A 20,976-nucleotide genomic window follows, 5' to 3' on the forward strand; every position below is an offset into this window, starting at 1 on the left:
ACTAAAAAAAAAAAAAAAAAAAAAAAAGAATGTTGGTGGAAGCTATCTACAGCTAAATTCACCTGGGCAGGTCACTCTCCTGTTACACTGATTCCACAATAAACAAAGAAAAAGAAAAATTTCGTGGAAGTAGCTACAATTCTGCAAGGTAGCCAGGTTAATTCAAAGGGCCCTTTTACCTTTTCTTTTTTTGTGTGTGTTGGAGTCTCACTCTGTTGCCCAGACTGGAGTGCAGTGGCTACTCCCAACCACCGCAGCCTCGACCTGCTGGGCTCTGGTGATCCTTCCACCTTGGTCTTCCAAGTACCCGGAATTATAGGCACGCGCTACGATGCCCGGCTGATTTTTGATTTATTGTAGAGATGAGGTCTCGCCAAGTTGCCCAGGCAGGTCTCGAGCCCGCGGGCAAGCAGTCCACTCACCTTGGCCTCCCACAGCGTGGGATTACAGGCTGAGCCACCAAGCTTGGCCACCTTTTAAAGCAAAATCACATTTTAATATTTTATACAATAACCCATGGGAAGAGGTTAATGGTATTGTAGCTTGCTATTTTTGATGCTCTGGAAATGTTGAGGGCCAGTTTTTAGTCAGTGATTTTTTACATGCAGTGGATTTGTTAGACTTGAACACCAGCTGAGGTATTCAAACTTGATCCTCATTAAAAATCAAGGCATTGGGTGTGAGGAAGAGTTGAGGAGAGATCCAGAATGACTTCTCATAGCATTACCGTGTTCATAGCTTGATTTTTCAGAGTTTTCATTAGAGTGGTAAGAGTTTGATAGAAGACAGTTTTAAAACTTATTCTGAGTTAAATACTGATGCTTTAAAAAATTTGTGTTACACTAGACTTGTTGCAGCCTTTTGAAGGTAGTAGTCTTACCGTATCACATAGAGAATAGAGCATAATTTTTCTATAATCAGGCACCTTTTAATGCTTTTTGGCAAGATGGTTTTCCTGTTTAGATGTGAAGCGTTGCCAGAGAGAAGATTCTATTTTCTTTTAATTGTGGCATAGCCTGACGGCTCTAGATGCAACATTTCTGTGATGAGAAATAAGGGTGTATCAGACAGCCTAGAGGACTAGCCATGTTTGCTCAGTTTGTACTCTTGTTGCCTGGGAGGAGCTTTCTGGCATGTGATTATTTACTTCAAAACTAGAGTTTCAAGCACCTACATTAATTATTTTGTATCGTGTGCAGAATAGTATATCTTTGAATGTCAGATATGATACACTGCACATATTGCTTTTGCACTCTCTTAAAAATTTTGTACTAAATAATATAAAATATTTATATTCTTTGAGTGTGAGCTTTGAATAGATGGCATTATCACTTTATTGTTTTTTGACAAAAACTTTTTTCTCAATTATTCTATTGCAATGTTATTCTGCGTGAGTCCTATGCCAAATATCTTGTATAATGTTTGTATGGGAGATTAAATTTTACTCTTGTGTGGTAAGACTATTCAGTTACTGATCTTATAGTTGGAATTTGATATTCCAGCACAAAGTCCACAATGTATTCAGAAATCCAAGTTGGTGTCATACATTTCATTTTGATGTGAACTTTTCTTTGCTTTCCTTTGTTCTAAGACTCCATTTTGCAATAAACATTTTGACAGTAAATCCCTTTGTTATGTGTTGCTGTGTATATAAGATCTTTGTTAGATTGGATTCCCAACATTCTTTGAAGGAATCATTGTCACACGCATGCACGTGAGTGTTAGCCTTTCTCTCCTTAAGTCAGTTGGAGTGTCAGTAATGAATTTGTAAAGTGATGGGGCAGTGATGAGGTGGATTTTTTTTTTATCCCCAAAGAAAGACAGAAAGGCTTAGAACTCATGCTGCAGCCAATGCACTGATATGTTAACAAGGTACAGAAAACATCAAGGAAATGGGAAGCCACTCTGTGGCTGGAGATCATTAACTCTTGTCCCCTGTCTTGCCAAATTTAAACCGTCATGAAGGAGGGCTGGCTCCAGCCTTCCTCTCACTGATCTTTGCAAGCATCATGCAAAGAATCCTGCTGGAGTGAGTGTCCAACTGAATCCAGCGTCTTTCCCTTGGCATCACGTTGATGAGCCCCTCTCAGCCCACCAGAGAACTCTCCTCTCCCTTAACATTAACACGAGAGATGTTGATTTTGATTTGTTGCTCCATTCACGACCTTTATTCTATTCAAGAAATACTTCTCAATTTCGTTTAGCACAACATTTGGGAATTGTATAAAAATAACACTACCCATCCCTCCCAACCCCTACCTCCCCAACTTCCTATAAAAGCCAGCCTTGATGCAGGGAAATATTTCTGTAACTCAGTCTGTTGTTTCTTGAACTAATCAAAAAAGTTCCTTCTTTCACATTTGCTTCCGTGATGGGAGAACGGAATGACATGTTTCTGCAGCTGTGTCCGGCTGCCCAGGGAAGAAGTAAAACTTGTCATGTCTTTTCTTTGATCAAGTTCAGCTTTCAATTCTATTCCTCATGTCCTTTTCCTTTCCCCATTACAAAAGCAGGTGAGTGCATTTGATGAGTCCTGTATACCCCAAGCTTTTCAGGGGAGGTGGGGGCAGTCCTTGAGGGAGTGAAGGGCATGGGATAGCAGGGCATACAAAGGGTAGTATGGATTGAAGTGTATACTTCATGTCCTTGCAACGTGTCTATGATGCTCAGACGCTACACGTCCATATTTATGTTAACCAGTGGGTTTTCAAATAACCTTCTGCTTGCCCCCAGAGTCCGCCTCATTTCTTATTAGGCCTCCAACATGAACTCACTGCCTGCCGCGCCCCAGATAGGTGAACAAGCCATGCCCATCCTCACTGCCTCTCCCTCTGTCTCCCACCACTGCCAGGTTTTTGGGGTTTTTTTTGCCTTGTTGCACTTCTCTTCCACCTGAAATCACCTCTCTTCTCTTTCCCTGCAGTGCCCTGCTCAAGCCATGCTGCTTTCCATCCTCCAGTCTTATCCTATGAAACTTTGTGAATGCATCTGTTTTGGTTATACCCATAGGCCCACTTCAGTAAATGCACCCTCCAATTTTATTCATTCTACAAAGTTATTCAACAAAAATTTACTGGATATTGTATGCCAGACACCGTGCTAGGCCCTGAGTAAACCAAGATGAAGGTAACCTTGGACTCCCCCATGTATAAATTATACCCATCTCACCCCTGGTTAAGTCAAAAGTTCCTTGAAGGAAAGCCTGTGCCCTCCTTTGAGCATACAGGTACAAAATAAATACCTACAAGTTAGAAGGATGAATCACGCATGCTCTGATTTTTACACTAATAGTAAAAGCTACCAAACTCAACTTCTTTTTTTTTCAATTCACCCACACACAAAAAAAAATTATTTGTAGCAGAGGATGAGTGACCCTTTGCCATGCTACTCATGAACAATCCAGCCATTTCAACAAGTTAAGCTAATGGCTATGCCAAACTCTAATCCAAGAACCTTTCAAATTATGTTAGCACTTATTAGTTAGACTATAGTCACAGGGCATGTGTTGAAGTGAGTAGCTCTTTGGCTCCAAAAACAGTGCAGAATGAAGTCCTCTGCAAGTCTTCGTTCCTGCTTGTGCACCTGACAGGGAGGTACTTCCGTCTCTTTCAGTTAGAGCAACTGCAACTTGGGTTCTTAGGACAATGCCAATTTCACATGTTCTTTTTCATCGATGGATGCTAATATTTGGTTTTAAAAGTATAATGCAAATGAGACTGAAACACTTAGAAATTCCCCTGTAAGAGTAGACTTAATTCATCATCTGGCTACCAAATGGTTCCCTTGGAATTGTCAGTAATCAGCACACAATCCTCATGTTGGCTGACAATTCTGAGGAAGGTTCTGGTATCTGACAAATGTTGGAAATTTCTTAATTGCTGAGGCCCTGTTGTGGGGTGGAAAGCCACTTGTGGTGTGCCATGTACTAAAGTTGTAGAGTCTCTCTTGAAACAGCTCCCAAAATACAATGCATAGTTACTAAAAGATTGATGTATGTTATTGGCTTCTGGGATCAAAATCCTTGGAGTGCTGAGAACTGCCTCTGAGGGTCAGGAAAATTGTATTCCACTCAACCTACCCTGCAGGAGGAACCAAGCCAGAGCAGCAACTGAGAGCTAAGAGAGTGAGATGAGAGGCCAAACCAAAAGACAATGATAATATCACCTTTTTTCATCTCATGCATATTTTCCATGCAGCTGCTGCCTTCCTTTGAGATTGGTGCATGGACGGAAGATGATGTGGTAAGCTCCTTTCATGACTGCCTCATTTGACCTGGGCAGGTATTTCATACATAGTTTACAAATGCAGACAGAGGGCCGGGTGCGGTGGTTCATGTTTGTAATCCCAGCACTTTCGGAGGCTGAGGTGAGAAGATCTCTTGAGCCTAGAAGTTTGAGACTATCCTAGGCAACCATAGTGAGACACCAACTCTACAAAAAATTTTAAAATGGGTGTGGTGGCGCATGCCTATAATCCTAGCACTTAGGGGGGCCAAGGTGAGGATTGCTTGAGCCCAGGAGTTCAAGACCAGCCTAGGCAACATAGCAAAACCTTGTCTCTACAAAAAAATAAAAATAAAAAAATAACTGGGCCTGGTGGCATGCACCTGTAGTCCCATCTACTCGGGAGGTTGAGGCAGAAGGATTGCTGGAGCCCAGGAGGTCGAGGCTGCAGTGAGCTGTGATCACGCTACTGCACTCCAGTCTGGGCCACAGAGTAAGACCCTGACTAAAAAAAAAAAAAAAAAAGGCCAGGAATGCACAGTGGCTCACGTCTATAATCCCAGCACTTTGGGAGACCGAGGTGAGAGAATTGCCTGAGCCCACGGGTTCAAGGCCAGCCTGGGCAACTTGGCAAGACCTCATCTCTACAATAAATCAAAAAATTAGCCGGGCATGGTGGCAACAGAGTGAGATTCCAACTCAAAAAACAAACAAAAAGGATGTAATGCCAGTCTTAGCAGGTTTGGGCCCCAGCCCAGGGAACAAACCAGGTGCCCCGAGGTGCAGACTCACTACTAGAAACTCTTATGAAGGCCTGTTTTCCTACTCAGCCAGGTTTGGGGCCCAGGCATTTCCCTCTCTGCCCTTTGTATTTGTGTGAAGTAAAATGGCTTTCAGCATGAGCTAACCTCTTTGGCTTCTGTAGTGCAAGGAAACTTGGCACTGGTTGCCTCTATTCTTCCCATTCGCTGAGCCCCAGTGAGTCTAACTTTCCTGCCAGTCTTGCTTAACAAGGAAAGAGAATTCAGGGTCTCCTTTATTCACAGGCCTGGATGTAATCTCTTTATCCTCTGCTGCAACATTGGCCCATGTCATTTGAAAAGACATTTTTTTAGAAAGCAATGAGTCCTCGAAGCTATTTTTAGTCTTTGCTCTGAGACTGAGTGGTTTCCAGGCCATTTAAATAAAATTCCAGAGTTAAGGGCCTTCTCCAGAGAATCAGGGGTACTGAATTTGGCCCCTCATCCATGCCCCTTCATTCAGGTAATATAAGAGGTCAACCAGTAAAACTATGCCAAATGACATACAAGGACTAAGGTACCAGGTCCAATCTCCTCATTCTACATAGGATGTTCCACGCTTGGACCTGTCTGGGGCCATGTGGCTACTTCATGGCCTGGTCTAGAACAGAGGACTCATTCTGTCCATTTCTCGGTTTATTGCCGTGTGGTCCCTGTTACTCATACAATTACTAGGCAAACCAGTGTCCTTCAGTGATCCAATAAATGGAAAAATCACTCTAAGTAAGGACCCTCTTGAAAGAATTTGAAAATATTGCCAGAAGTAGGAGGAAAACCAATATTCTTTCAACTGTCCAAGACCCCCGAAGGGAAGAAAATCTCCAATTTGAAAGCTTGAGGTTTTAAAACTACAAAGAGAAAGCCTTCCATCTTCCCTAGTTGGACCAGGAATTAAAGCTAGTTAAATCTACCTAGGACTATGTGTTCTACTGTTAGTAGTTCGACGGCCACTGACTATGTGTGATCTTCAAAACCATGTATGTCCTCTCTTTCACAGTACTTTTGGGTTCAGCAGCTCGTCAGCAAAGGCAAGTGGAATAAATTACCTTCTTAATTCATGGAGTTAACTTTGCTTCGGATTCAATTTGGTCTCATTTTGTTCTACTTTCAAATTGCTTCCTTCAGGTGATGACTCTTCCGTAGAGATGAGTGTCTACGCAAGCTTGTTTAAAGAAAATAACATCACAGGGAAGCGGCTGCTGCTTCTAGAGGAAGAGGACTTGAAAGATATGGGCATTGTCTCCAAGGGGCATATCATTCATTTAAAGGTACCTCTGAAAGGGAGAACACTTCCCGTTTTATTGAGCAGCTACTGTATAGCAGGTCACGTGGTAGAGGCCGGCGATGGAAGCAGTTCTGGGCTGGTGGTTGCAGGGCGGAAATGTTTCCATACAAGATGATAATCAGTGCTGCCCCCACGGAAACCCTACTCTCTCCTTCTCATCCGAAACGGCAGGAGTCACCTGGAGACGCCTGAATGTCACCCCGGTATCCTCAGGAAGTCTCTAGTCTGATAGGTAAAGCAGAGATTACTCATGCAATGATGGTGGAATGACAACTGTGAGAAATACCACACAGGAGAGGTGGGGCTGGGGTGAGGAACGGCTTCTGTGAAGAAGTGATAAAAGAATTGAGAGCTGAAGGATAAGTGGACATTAACCAGGCAAAGAGGTGGGGCAGAAGGTCTTCCAGGGGAGGCATTGCCCGGGGTAGGAGAAAGCTTAGTGTGCTAGGGACCTGGAAGCAAGGCTGTGTGGTTTCTGGAGAACAGCTCCACCCAGGAACAGAGGCCAGGCTGCTTCTGGAAATCCCAGAATCGGTGCATGACCCGAGTGAAGCCTATGCACAACCTAAAGCCACTTGCAACCTTTGTAATCATGGCCTGGAACAGATGCTACCACGTGTGTTTACTTTTTTTTTTTTTTTGAATCAGAGTCTCACTCTGTAGCTCAGACTGGGGTGCAGTGGCATACTCATGGCTACCACAGCCTTGACCTGCTGGACTCAGACAATCCTTCTGCCTCAGCCCTCCAAGAAGCTGGAACTACAGGCATGCGCCATCACACCTGGCTAATTTTTGATTTATTGTAGATAAAAGATCTTGCTAAGTTGCCCAGGCTGGTCTTGAGCCCCTGGTCTTTGGCAATCCTCTCACCTCAGCCTCCCAAAGTGCTAGGATTACTGTCATGAGCCACTGCACCCAGTTCACATGTGTATTCTAATCCCCCACTTACAGGAAGTCCTCACATTTTCTCCAAAACTTCACTCTTGAATAGTTTGAAAGCTGAACTTTTGTTTTTGTGGCTGTGATTGTTATTACTTTTTTCTTTGCAATTTAGCAACCAGATCTGTTTTTTGTTTTGTCAGGGTCTCACTCTGTCTGCCAGGCTGGAGTGCAATGACGCAATAACAGTTCACCGCAGCCTTGACCTCCTGGACTCAGGTGATCCCTCCACCTCAGCCTCCCAAGTATCTGGGACTACAGGCGTGCACCACCATGCCCAGCTAATTTTTTAAAAATCTTTTTGCAGAGATGAGGCTATGTTGCCCAGGCTAGTCTTGAACTCCTGGGCTCAAGCTGTCCTCTCACTTCGACCTCCTAAAGGGCTGGGTTTACAGACATGAGCCACCACACCGGGTTGTTTGTTTTGTTTTATTTTTATTGTTTTTTAATAAATCAAACCTGATAGAATTGCTGGCATCTGTGTAGACATTGTTATTAATCAGAGGTGGTCTATTTCAAGAGCATTCTTACTCAGGATAAAATCAAGTCTGTTTCCCAGTCTCCCCCTACATCAGTGCGGGTAGATGGAGGGGTGTGCACAGGCTAGAAAGAAGAGAAACAGAATAAAGGAGGAAATGTAGGAAAAGCAGCCTCCTATCCAAATCTACACCTTCACAAAGGCTCTGTCAACATGCCAGCTCATTTTCCCCTAACCTCAGTAGCTACCCACGTTGGTCTTTCTAGAGACGTCCCCATTAAGTCCCAGAGAGAAGCCATTCTCTTCATCCTGCAGACCTTAGATCCAGGCAAGAAACATCCTCACAGTCCCCTGACACCTTCTGGATAATGGCCTGGCACTAACCCGGCAGAGATCATCTCTACAACAGAAAGAGGCCTCACTGTCTTCTCCCTCTGAGGGGGGGGGGCACGGACTCCTGCATAAGCATGCATCTCAAAGGCTGACAAAGCCCGTGACCCCAACCTCTGAGTGTGGCAAGTCCATCCTGAAAGGATACGCTGGCTTACATGGGTCACAGGAGGAAAGAGACGCTTCAGAGTTCCAAAAGGGAAATTCTGTCAACCTTGTCCTGTTTGGCAGATTGCCAGACAAGATACTCCCACCTCCCCTGCCCCTCTGCTGTCTTTGAAAAAAGAACAGTATTCCTTAAGGATCCATTAAGAAGAAGGGGTGGTAAACTGGGATGCCTCACCGGAAGCCCCTAGGGATGTAAATGTTCCCAGAGGTGGCCCGGGATGACAAAACACCCACCCCCACCATGGGTGGTATCATTAAGGCAAGCAGCGTCCCACCTGTTTGATTGTTCAACATATTCAGTGCATACCTACCTACCCATTGCAAGATAGGGCCTGTGAAGTTTCAAAGAATCCTGCAGTCAATGAACTGACATTCCAGAGAAGAGAGAAAATATGTGCATACAACTTTTCTTGGCAGTTGGGTGAAAAGGAGCCATTGTTACCTAGACTTGGCTGGGGTGGAGAGGGGAGATGGAAAGAAGCCTCATAGAGTGGTTGGCCCTTGAGCTGGCTCTTGGAGGAAGAACGGAATTTGGAATGTAGACAGCAACAGGAAACGGAAGAACATTAATCTGGACAGAGAGATTAAGGGATTAAGAGAGAGACAGGAGAAAATGTAGAGGGGCAGAAAGGATGAGTTCTGATACAAGTCACAGTGAGCAGCTCTGCCTGGTGGAAATGGGAGTAAGGGTGGAACTCAGGAAACCTAAAGTGGAAGGAGGGTGAGGCCAGACCCCCGACAGCTTAGACTTCAGGCTGGGGGATCTGGAATTTGACCAGCCATCAGGAGTATTGAGAATCAGCTGTGTTTAAACTTTGTGTCTGGGAGTTTTACAGTGGATTAAAAAGGGAAAGCTAGCCTATAATCCCAGCATTTTTGGAGGCCGAGGTGAGAGGATTGCCTTAACCCACAGGTTCGAGACCAGCCTAGGCAACTTGGCGAGACCTCATCTCTACAATAAATCAAAAAATTATCTGGGCTTGGTGGTGCGTGCCTGTAGTTCCAGCTACTTGGAAGGCTGAGGTGGAAGGATCGCCTGAGCCCAATAAGGTTGAGACTGCAGTAGCCATGAGCGTGCCACTGCACTCCAGCCTGGATGACAGAGTAAGACTGACTCAAAAAAAAAAAAAGAGAGGCTGGACTTGGAAAACCAGTTGGGATGGTGTAATCTAGGGAGCCATAAGGACTGGCTAGGGAGCAGAAATGCGAATGTAGTGCAGGGAGGATGTCACAGGTGAGAGTGGCTCACAAGTCCAAGAAGGAAAGGACAGTGAGGCCTGATGCGTGCTACCTATAGATGAGCCTTGACAATGTGATGCTTGGTGAAAGAAGCCAGACTCCGAGGTCACTTGTTCGATGATTCTATTTCTATGAAATGTCAGAATAGACAAAGCCATAGAGACAGAGAGCAGAGCAGTGGTTGTCAGGGGTTAAGAGGAGGAGGGAACGTGCAGCGACTGCGAAATGGTACAGAGCCCCCCTGTACCCCTGTGATGAAAAAGTTTTGGAAGAGAGGTAGTGCTTGCACAAATTGCAAATGCACTAAATGCTGCTGAATCGCCCACTTTAAAATGGTTAATTTTATGCTATGTTAATTTCTCCTTATTCAAAAATAATAAGTAAGACACAGTCACCTTTACACCTCTGCCCCGAAGAAACTTCTACTAGGAAGCTTCCTGTCCTTGATGCACCATGTGCTTTCAGAAAGGATGCTTGTGGCCGGGAGAGGTCAGAGGGGCGTGGGCAGGAGAGACAGGAGGAAGACTCAAGCATCTGTCCCAGAAGCAGGAAAAGAGGAGAGAATGAGGTTACAGAAGCCAAAGGCTAGAAAGTCTTTAAGATAGAATCGGTGATGCAAAGAGTCTAAGGCTGCAGAGAAGCCAAGAAACACGTACGGAGAAGAAACGCTTGGTGGGAGCTACTGCTTGGGGTTAAAAAAAACTGGTCACAGTGGCTTATGCCTGTAATCCCAGTACTTTGAGAGGATGAGTCAGGAGGATTGCCTGAGCCCAGGATTTCAAAACAAATATGGGCAACAGAGTAAGACCGCGTCTCTACAAAAATAGATAAATAATAATTTTTTAAAAATTATTTAGCCTACTTGGGGTGGGGTCTGTGCAATGTCCTCTCCTCATGACCCAGGGGGTCTGCCCTGAGCTCCAAGGGAACAGGTGGCCTGCATCTGCTGGAGGGTGCAGGGAGGGATGTAAGACTGCTCTTGAGCTCCTGGTTGGGTATGCATGAGCCTATAAAGACAGTCGTTCGGCCGGGCTTGGTGGCTCAGTCTGTAATCCCAGCACTTTGGGAGGCCAAGGCGAGTGGATTGCCTGAACCTGCGGGTTCGAGACCCGCCCGGGGAACTTGGCAAGACCTTGTCTCTACAATAAATCAAAAATTAGCTGGGTGTGGTAGCGCACACCTGTAGTTCCAGCTACTTGGAAGGCTGAGGAGGAAGGATCACCAGGAACCCAGTAGGTCCAGGCTGCGGTGGCTGAGCATGCCACTGCACTCTAGTCTGGGTGACAGTGAGACTCCAACTCAAAAAAAAAAAAAAAAGACAGTCGTTCATAGAGGGGAGGTCTCGCAAGTGGGAAATATGGACTCTCTCCCTCGCTGCCAAAGCTGGGCTGTATATTAGAGTGGCTACTCAGTGAGAGCTCAGTCAACAGGTTATACTCTGCTAACTCAGCTGGAGCATGGGTATTTCTGGCCAGTTTATGTGAGAGGAAACAGGTTCATGGAAACTTGCTCTAGAAGGGCCCTGTGTATACTTTTGGAGCAATTAGGATAAATAATACTTCAAGCCGGGTATGGCAGCATGCGCCTGTAGTGCCAGCTACTTGGGAGGCTGAGGCAGAAGGATCACCTGAACCCACGAGGGTGAGGCTGCAGTGAGCCGTGAATGTGCCACTGCACTCCAGACTAGACAACAGAGTAAGAACCCAACTCAAAAAATAAATAAAATAAAACAAAATAATGCTTCAAGCGTGGCCTTTGGGGATGAATTCTCCAGATGTGTCCTTCATTCCCTGCCCTTTGTCTAAGGAAGGCACAATTATTGTCGCATACCTTCCCCAAGAACCTCTCAGTCCTTAAACCGTAGGTGGCGAGACTGGTCAGGGGAGCGGTGTATCCACTGATCCTTGTGCTTCTGGGTTGTCCCTCCCTTTAAGCCTGTCCATGGCTCTCTTCTCCCCTGAGCCTGCCCTCCCTCATGTGGAGGAGGCTAGTGTAAGGGATAGGATTGAACACCCAGTAAGTGTTCATCACATTGTCAGGTGTCAGCCACTTTCAGTATGCTTTTAAAAAGTGCATCTAATTTTCCTCAGGTTGGTACTTTTTTTTTACGGTCTACGTGATGATCAGTTCACAGAAAAGCTGAATTATACCTGATGAGTATCCAGAAAGTCATAATTTAAATCGTCCTCCTTTCCCATAAGATTTCTTTATGCTTCATTGACTGAGGGGGTGTTGGACACAGAAAAACCCTTATGATGCTGTAAGCCCTTTAGTGAGATTTCAACTTTCCTGAAGTCTCTGGTGGCATATCTGTGCACTACTATTTTCCCACCGTTATTCAGAGTGACAACAGATTAAATTGATAAATGTATGTAGTAATAAATAACAAACAAAAATGACACAAAATAAAATAGCTTCCTGCTCCTTTAAATAATTATAAACTACCTACACTGCTTTGGACAATCAAATTTTCCATCTATTCTTAATAAATGTTGAACATTAACATCCCCAAGATATTTTATGAACAATGTAAATAAGAAATGCTTTAAAAAAAAAAAAGAAAAAAGAAATGCTTTTATAGGTACCCAGTAATGTTGACCCTCTCTTGGTATTATCAAATCATTAATAAAGTCATGTGATTTTCTTTTTACAGTCAGCCATTGAGAAATTAACCCACGATTACCTAAACTTGTTTCACTTCCCTCCACTAATTAAGGTAAGTACTGCATATTACTGCATCTTACTGAGAATATGCTACTTTTATTGACACATGCACCTGCCACATCCACACCTAAATCTACCAGTGGTCGGAAATGATTGTTTGAAGTGAAATTTAATCCCATCTATCCAACAAAAGACCCTTTGAAGTTAAAGATGCATATAAATTAAACACCCTGTTCTCTACAAGTTGAAATATTAACAACACATTTACGATAAGAACAACCCGTTTCACTTCAGTGGCTGAGAGATGTAAGAGCCAGCGTTGTAGGTGAGGACCTCTGGCCTCCCACCTGGCCTTGGAGACCTTTTGCATGCATGTCACTGAAGGAATTCATACCCTTAAGCTCTGTCTGGGTTATCACTTGCACTGGGGGTAGGAGGTTTATTATTTGAATATTGTTAACATATTTAACATACGATTTTGAATAGTCTGAAAGTATATGGTATACTTTGTTATAAAATTAGCAAATACTTGCCAGGTAATACACAGAACTCTACTCATTCACTAACAGCTCTGAGTTTTCATCTCAAATCCTGATGATTCATTCCATCCACCTAGGCTCTAGGAATTGTGTGATCCCTCTTTGAGAATAGTTTATAAATATCCTGGGTGTTGCAAAACTCTCAAATTGAAATCTCACAGTGCATCTCCACATGCTAAGTGCATTTCTAGAGTAAAGTTGCACGATGCAAGATGCAGTGACGGTCAATTGGAAGTACATGAAACAAATCATTTGGCCAAGTTTTCAAAGGCCTGATAGGTAATTTCTCTGCTTTAAGATACTGTAACAAAACTGCACTTGTACCCCTTAAATTTATACAAATCTTTTTTTTAAAAATTGCAACTTGTAGCTTAATCCAAAATAGCCAAAAATTAAACAGGAGTAGATTAGGATAGAAAAAAACTAGCACTAAATAATCTTCTTTACATGAGACGCAAACACAACATCTAGAATAATTGGTCCTTGGCTTCCTGTTTTTAGGATTCAGGAGGTGAACCTGAAGAAAATGAGGAAAAAATAGTGAACCTTGAACTGGTTTTTGGTTTTCACTTGAAACCAGGAACTGGCCAACAGGTAAATTGCATTTTAAATCCTTTGGATAAATTTCAATCGAATTACTTTTTTCTCTCCTGTAACTCTATGGTTTTATACACCCCCTACCAGCTGGTAACTGGATTCTGAGTAAATTTATAGACTTTATAAAATAGAATTTAGCTGAAAGGCTGCCAGCTGCCTCTGTAATCCAATCTAGGAATCTTCCTTTGTCGGTCAGCTGAAGAATCCTGTGTGAGGCCATCCAGACCTCAGGGTAATTCACAGCAAAGCGTGAATGGAGGGGAGGTGGTGGACACCAGAGTGACCATATACCACTCACGTCACCACTTCCTGATTCCTGTTTCTTAAGGGAAATCAGGTTTGTAACACCTGACTATACGGAATAGAACCATTTTTCCTAGAAGGGCGCTCGACCCAAATGATCAGCTCTAAATAGGGTGGCAGGACATTTGAACAGGCTTTCAATTTATATCATGTGTAGGGTCTGGAAAAAATTATTTGGCCTAGGCAGCATATGAATTAGCATTATTACCATAAATAGCTAATAATACCAATAACTTCTAAGGCTGGGCGCAGTGGCTCACACTTGCAATCCCAGTACTTTGGGAAGCAGCCAAGGCAGGAGGATTGCTTTAGTCCAGGAGTTCGAGACCAGCCTGGGCAACATAGTAAGACCACATCTCTACCAAAATAAATGATAATAATAATAACTTCTAATAATTGATCACTTATTGTATACCAGACATACAGCACTGAGGTATAAATGCTATTTTCCCCCATTTTGCAATTGAGGAAACTGAGGCTTAGAGAGGCTAAATAACTTACCTAAGGGTTACATGGCTAGCAATAGTAGAATGAAGATTTGAACACGCGCGACTCTGGCTCCAGAACAAATTCTCCTAACTGCTGTACTACTTGTAACTTTCCTTTGAGGAAGCCAAGGGATCTTATACATACAGCTCCTCGCAGCCTGTAGCCAATTGCTCTGATAGGCTCAGCTGGCCCGCTGGCCATTGGTGAGTAAAACCATGCCTATACCAGGCTATTCCTGGGAACCGGTGCTTGGGAATGACTGGAAATTGTTGTAAGGGGTCAAGTTTCCCTTGGGATTCAAAAGATACTCTTTCTAGACACCTGACAGGGAGTGTCCTACCTGCTTCATTGCAGGTGCGTTGATGCTTCTGCTGAGTGGAAATCTTTACCTCCCTTGTTTTGGCCACAGAACTTAGTTGAGTGACAACTGCTCTGAACCCAGGTTTCTTGCATGTGAATACTTACCCCTCTGCACATGGACCACTGTCTATTCATTCCTGTTGTTAGAAGCTGCAAAAAGGGGACAGGAGGGTAAGTTCCTCTCTCTCCAACCACATCACAGGCCCTTTGGACCCTGAGATTCTGTAGCTGAGGGCACCCCAAGTTCATCCAACAGTAAACAAATCATACACTTCAACTTGCCTTTTTCAGTCTCCTTGGTTCTATGGCACAAAATCTATGAGTTGTCTTTGTCTAAAGCTGAAAAGAAAATATCCTTGGAAAATATTTGTGAAGACAGGTCTCAACCAAGAAGATATTCTCAATTAACAAAGAAATGACTTGTTCATGTGGAAAAGTGGAAAAAAAATATTTTAAAGAAGTCAGAAACTATAGATGATATTTGAGACCAAATACAATGATCTGTTTTCGACCATAATCATGTGGACTTCCTGAGTCCCGGGTCATCCACAAGGCCTAAAGTTTCTGTAACTTTTGATAGTCTGCTATTTCTCGGTCAGCCATCAAAGCAATAATGTCAACCACCCATTCAGCAGGTACTCATTGAGGACCTACATTGTGCCTATCTCTATGCTACATGCTTGATTTTTATACAGAATCATAAAGTATAGTCCTGGCTTTCAGGAGCCCACAGCTTATCAGGACACATAGACAAGATCAATGAATGGCCATAGTACAGAATGATAGGTTTTTATAAGACCAGGCACGTGGTTCTGGGGAAGCTCTGGACACACACCTTGTTTCAGGAAAAAGCTCTCTCAGCCATGCTTTTCCCTCTGCTCTCACACCACAATTATCAACACAGAAGAAGACTTCTGTGACCGAGTGTGTAGGGGTTTCTACCTACCTCCAAGCAGCAGACACCAGTGGGGTGTCTTCCAATGCAATTCTGACACTGTCTACAGGGAGATGGTATCAGATTTCACAGGATGAGGGCTCAGTCCCCAAGACTTTCCCCGTCTCCCCCAGAGTCACAAGTCTGGACCTCTGGAAATTCTAACTGACTGGCTTCAAGTTGGGGTTTTCATGACCCACTCTTTGGGTTCGATTCATTTGCTAGAACAGCTCACAGAACTCAGGGAAACACTTATTTACATTAACTGGTTTATTAAGAAGGATATTTTAAATGACTAAAATAAACACCAGTTGAAAGGATACATAGGACAAGGCCTGAAAGGGTCTTGAGCCCAGGGGCTTCTGTCCTCATGGGTTTGGGGTGCCCCACCCTCTCTGCACATGGATGAGTTCTTCTTCAACTTCCCTTCAGCCTCTATGAGGTCAGCTCTCCAGAAGCTCCCAGAACCCTGTCCTCTTGGGGTTTGATGAATGCTTCATTATGTAGTCATGATTGACAACTGTGTAGAAATGTGATTGGACAAAAAGTACATGATTGAAACCCAGCTTTCAGGAGTCCACAGCTTTTCTGGGCCTCTGTGTACAGCATTCCTTCGTCTAGGGTACGGGGCACTTCAAGCTACGCTCTGGAATGAGGGTGTTTCGACCCACAATCAGATTCAAGTCCTGCCTTGGGCAGGTGAAAGAAGGACAGGAGAAGTCAGAGGAAGAGACTCTGATTGCTGAGGCCTGCTTCTGGGACCTAAAGTGCTCCAACAAAATAACAGAAGACTGTAACAAGGGCTATGGGGGTTATGAGCCAGGAATCGTGAATGAAAACCAGTATCTGTAATTATAACACCACGCATCTACAGAGAATGGGAAACGGGTGAGGGAGGTTCTAGAAGTGATCTTGATAGAGTGATGCTTAAGCTAAAATTTGAAAATCACTAGGAATTACTAAGTAGGAGAGGACATTGAAGGCAGAAGGAATTTTCTTCAAGCTCACAAATATGAAGCCAGGAAGACACGGGGAGCTCTTCTTGGGCTGCCTCATGACTCAGCTCAAGATCCTCTGAGAAGACTTGGCATGGAGCAGGGTGACTGGAGTGATGAGAATTGAAGCCAGAGGGGGACTGGTGACCAGAAAAACAACTGTTTTCTGTGCTAAGTCAAGGATTTGAAGGGTTTTAGGCAGAGAGCAGATGGGATCAGATTTATGTTTTTAACTGACCTCTCAGAAGCACCTCAGATAAGGCCAGACATGTTGGCTCATGTCTGTAATTCCAGCACTTTGGGAGGTGGGAGGATTGCTTGAGCCCAGGAGTTCAAGACCAATCTGGGCAACACAGTGAGACCTCATCCCGACAAAAAATTTTAAAAATTAGTCAGGGAGTGGTGTGCACCTGTAGTCCAGCTACTTGGGAGGCTGAGGTAGGAGGATTGCCTGAGCCCAGGAGGTGGAGGCTACATACAGTAAACTGTGATCATGCCTCTGCACTCCAGCCTAATCAACAGAGTAAAAACACTTTAAACCAACAGAGTAAAACCCTTCCCCCAAAAAAGGGCTGGGCATAGTGGCTCACACCTGTAATCCCAGCACTTTGGAAGCCGAGACCAGCCTGGCCTAAATAGAGCGAGACCTCTTCTCTACAATACAATAACAAAATTAGCTGGGCTAATCAAAAAATTAGTGGGGCACACCTGTAGTTCCAGTTACTTGGAAGGCTGAGGCGAAAGGATCGCCTGAGCCCAGCAGGTCAGCTGTGATAGCCATGTTAGTGCCATTGCACTCAACCCTGGGCAACAGAGTGAGACTCTGACTCAAAACAAAAACAAAAACAAAAACACAGAGAAGGATAAATTGGAAAGGGGCAGCCAAGTTAGAGTGAGAAAGGTCTGTGAGTAGACTGTACAGACAACCAAGTGAAAAGAGTCAAGGAGCTGAGGCTATGGCAGTACCACGGGTCCTAGGACACACTGAGATGGAATTGATCAGAGTGTGGCACTAGCTGGAGGTGGGGGGTAGAGCAGAAGGGTGCCAGGGCTTCTGGTGTGGGTACTTGGAGAGATGGTGTTATAAAGTAATAGATCAAAAGTGAAATATACCATATGGGTATGATGCTAAGTTGCTAAAAGTATAAATAAGTGAGGTTGACTGGGAAAAGCTTTTATTGAAAGAGAGGAGGATTTTATTGAGGCTTGAAGAGGTGGATGGGCAATTGCAAAGTAGTTTTCTGAATATCATTTTTAAAGTTTTTGCACAGAGAATACTTCCTAAAGAGCTCCAGAATTTAATAAACGGCATCTCATTTATATCTTTGACATTTGTGTGAGGTGCATAGGACACAGTATTGTCATTGCTGATTAGGAAACAGCCAGAAAAAGTATGTGACCAGCCCAGGGGGAGACAAGGACAGAGATGAGACCAGAAATTACACTTTTTTTTTTTTTTGAGTCAGAGTCTCATTCTGTCACCCAGGCTGAAGTGTAGTGGCACGCTCACAGCCACTGCAGCCTCAATATGCTGGGCTCAGGCGATCTTTCTGCCTCGGCCTTCTAAGTAGCTAGAACTACAGGTATGCGCCACTAATTTTTTTATCAGCTCAGCTAATTTTTTGATTTATTGTAAAGATGAGGTCTTGCCAAGTTGTCCAGGCTGATCTCAAACCCCTGTGCTCAGGCAATCCTCTTGCCTCTGCCTCCCAAAGTGCTGGGATTATTGCCTTTGCATGTGCTGGTTCTTATACCTAGCCCACGATGTTTAAGTCATCTGTAAACTTAGACACAAAACAATCCTGGAATAAATTACTGTTCAGCCGGGCTCGGTGGCTCAGCCTGTAATCCCGCGCCTTTGGGAGGCTGAGGTGAATGGATTGCCTGAGCCCGCGGGTTCGAGACCTGCCTGGGCAGCAAGACCTCATCTCTACCATAAATCAAAAAATCAGCCGGGTGTAGTAGCACGCGCCTGTAATTCTGCCTCTTAGAAGGCTGAGGCGGAAGGATCGCCGGAGCCCAACAGGCCAAGGCTGCGGTGGCCGGGAGCGGCCACTGCACTCCAGTCTGGGCGACAGAGTGAGACTCCAACTCAAAAAAGATAAAAAATAAAAAAAATAAATTACTGTTCAGTTCTAAACTAACTATGCTAGATATGCCAGCCTATGCCCTAGCAGTAGGAAATATTTTCTGACAAATGTGCTTGCAATTGAAATTCCAATTCCCCACGTGAAAACCTCATTACTCAGACCCTTAAAGGTGGATCCCAAGAAAAAAAGACTTCCTCCCAATTCCAATTAGCTGAGTTCTCTTAAGCCTGTCTTCACAGGAAAGGTGAAGCCTTGACGTCCACCCCCACCTCCATGACTAGAATAAGCCTTCCAAGAGCTTTGGAAATTCTAAGACCTAAGAGTTTGCATAGCAGAGGCATTTGCTTGAAGTCACCTTTTTTTCTAAAGTAAAATGAAAAATGTGTTGTAATGGCAGCCATTGGGAATAGTGTATGACAGTGACTTTGTCATGAAAATAATAATGCATGTTCTCTTTGCATCTGAGGACCACTGGTTGGTTAACTACCCCTTAATACTAGTTACTGTAGCAACTTGAAACCTACTAAGAGCAAACAATGAAAATATGACCTCATACACAAATATATCAATACAGGGAGAGGAAAAAGCCTGTCAACCTTTTGTTCTAAGAATTCTGATTAAGGCCAGTTGTGGTAGTTCATGCCTATTATCCCAGCACTTTTGGAGGCCCAGGTGGGAGGACTACTTGAGCCCAGGAGTTCAAGACCAGCCTAAGCAACACAAGAGACCTGTCTCTACAAAAAAATTTTAAAACTAGCCAGCTACTCGGGAGGCTAAAGAGAAAGTATCACCTGAGCCCAGGAAGTTGAGGCTGCAATGAGCTGTGATCGTGCCACTCAAAAAAAGAATTCTGGTTAAATTATTTTCTTAGCTTCATTTTACAACCAGATGGGTTATGGCACAGAAGAAGGTTGGTTTGCAGCACCTTAGGATGTCATTGTGTTTAGGTGCCAGCACTCACGACAGTAGTTGGAGTGTCGCCCATGAGCTTAGTCTTCACTGTCACTCCCTCCAGAGAGCCAGGACCCGACCAGGTTCCAGCCCCATCTATGCTACATAACTTCTCCCACAAATGAAATGTCCTTTTTCTTTTCCTTTTTTGAAACAACCTGGCGAGGAAGATATCATGATTGGACCAAAGGCTTCACTGGCAGTTTAAATTAATAAGCGAGAATGAGTTTTTCCTATTGACTGACCTGCTTCTAAAGAGTAAAGTTAATTATTAATTTAAATAACGTTGTACATTGAGGCAGCCTGGAAATCATGACAATCAGATCAGCAGCAATTGGCTCTTTCTCTGCTTGAATGTCTCCCAGGCTAGGGATAATTATTATTACTTCATACTTTGGGCAGACACTGTGGTAAACACTTTGTGAAGGTTTTTCTTGTGGAATTGTTACAACTCAGCATAATGGGAAGCATTGTCCCTGTATCACCCTCTTCATGGAGAAACTGAGGAACAGAGAGGTGAAGTTTCTTGGCCCCAAGTCCCCTACCTAGTATGGGGCAGACCCAGTCCAAGAGTCTAACCACTGCATCACACTGTCTTTCATTTTGAAAAGAACTATTGTCCTCCCAGAGAGGTATTTTGGGGGTCAGTTAATACTATATTACCATTCTTTTTTGTTCTGCATGCAAAGTTCCTTGTGTTTTGCAATCTAAAGTCTTTGACTTGGCACAAAAGGAAAGTGGCTTCCAGAATCTCAGGCAACTGCATGCACTCCCCAGGGTGGCAACCACCCTTTTTTATTGAAATATTCAGTCGCATAGAGTTTATTATTATATCTCTTATCAGCTCACCCGTCAGGAATATTGATTCTCAAATTGCCAAGGGATAAATTATCAAATCACCCAGCAGTTTTCTCACCAAGGTCTCTTGGAGACTTTATGTCGTAAAAACTCAAAAGCAGAGTTAGAAAGGAACTATCTGGGGAGTCGTCCATCACCTGTGAATGCCCCCGTCACAGACATGGTTCCTCACATTCTTATCTCCTCCTCTCCCCAGTGTGGCCCAGGCAGCCTGGTGGGAACTAGGTTCCTGTGGGTCTAAACTGATGGCCTACAATAGATAAGAGACTGAGGTTAGGGGAGAAGTAGTGGAAACAACCCACATCTCCCAACACACCGGCTACAGTGGGCTCTTAAACAGGGACCAGGCATCCAGATGGAGCTGCTCCTTCCAAATGACCATCACTTCCAGCCTCCTTTGGGGAGATCCTTTAAAGAGTCATGAGTACCAGGAAGAAAAAATAAGAAGAACTTTTTTTTTTTTAGTTGGAGTCTCACTCTGTCGCCCAGACTGGAGTGCAGTGGCCACTCCCGGTCACTGCAGCCTCGACCTGCTGGGCTCCGGTGATCCTTCTGCCTCAGCCTTCCAAGGAGCTGGAACTACAGGCTCATGCTACCACACCCGGCTAATTTTTTTTTTTTTTTTTGAGTTGGAATCTCACTCTGTCGGCCAAACTGGATTGCAGTGGCCGCTC

At 44.1% G+C, this 20,976-nt stretch overlaps 1 protein-coding gene across 1 annotated transcript in view; it reads left to right on the plus strand.

The window, feature by feature from the left end:
* The window catches only part of MAP3K20 (mitogen-activated protein kinase kinase kinase 20), a 176,423-nt gene that overhangs the window by 126,770 nt on the left and 28,677 nt on the right, over positions 1 to 20,976 (plus strand). The window contains exons 12-16 of the mRNA XM_008064748.2: positions 4,197 to 4,241; positions 6,021 to 6,051; positions 6,149 to 6,291; positions 12,176 to 12,238; positions 13,227 to 13,319. Of these exons, the coding sequence (XP_008062939.1) occupies positions 4,197 to 4,241; positions 6,021 to 6,051; positions 6,149 to 6,291; positions 12,176 to 12,238; positions 13,227 to 13,319 (375 nt within the window). The remainder of the gene's footprint in view (positions 1 to 4,196; positions 4,242 to 6,020; positions 6,052 to 6,148; positions 6,292 to 12,175; positions 12,239 to 13,226; positions 13,320 to 20,976) is intronic.

The sequence above is a fragment of the Carlito syrichta genome, unplaced genomic scaffold, assembly GCF_000164805.1.
Source record: "Carlito syrichta isolate Samal-C Ts95f unplaced genomic scaffold, Tarsius_syrichta-2.0.1 Scaffold307991, whole genome shotgun sequence".
Taxonomy (NCBI): Eukaryota; Metazoa; Chordata; class Mammalia; order Primates; family Tarsiidae; genus Carlito; species Carlito syrichta.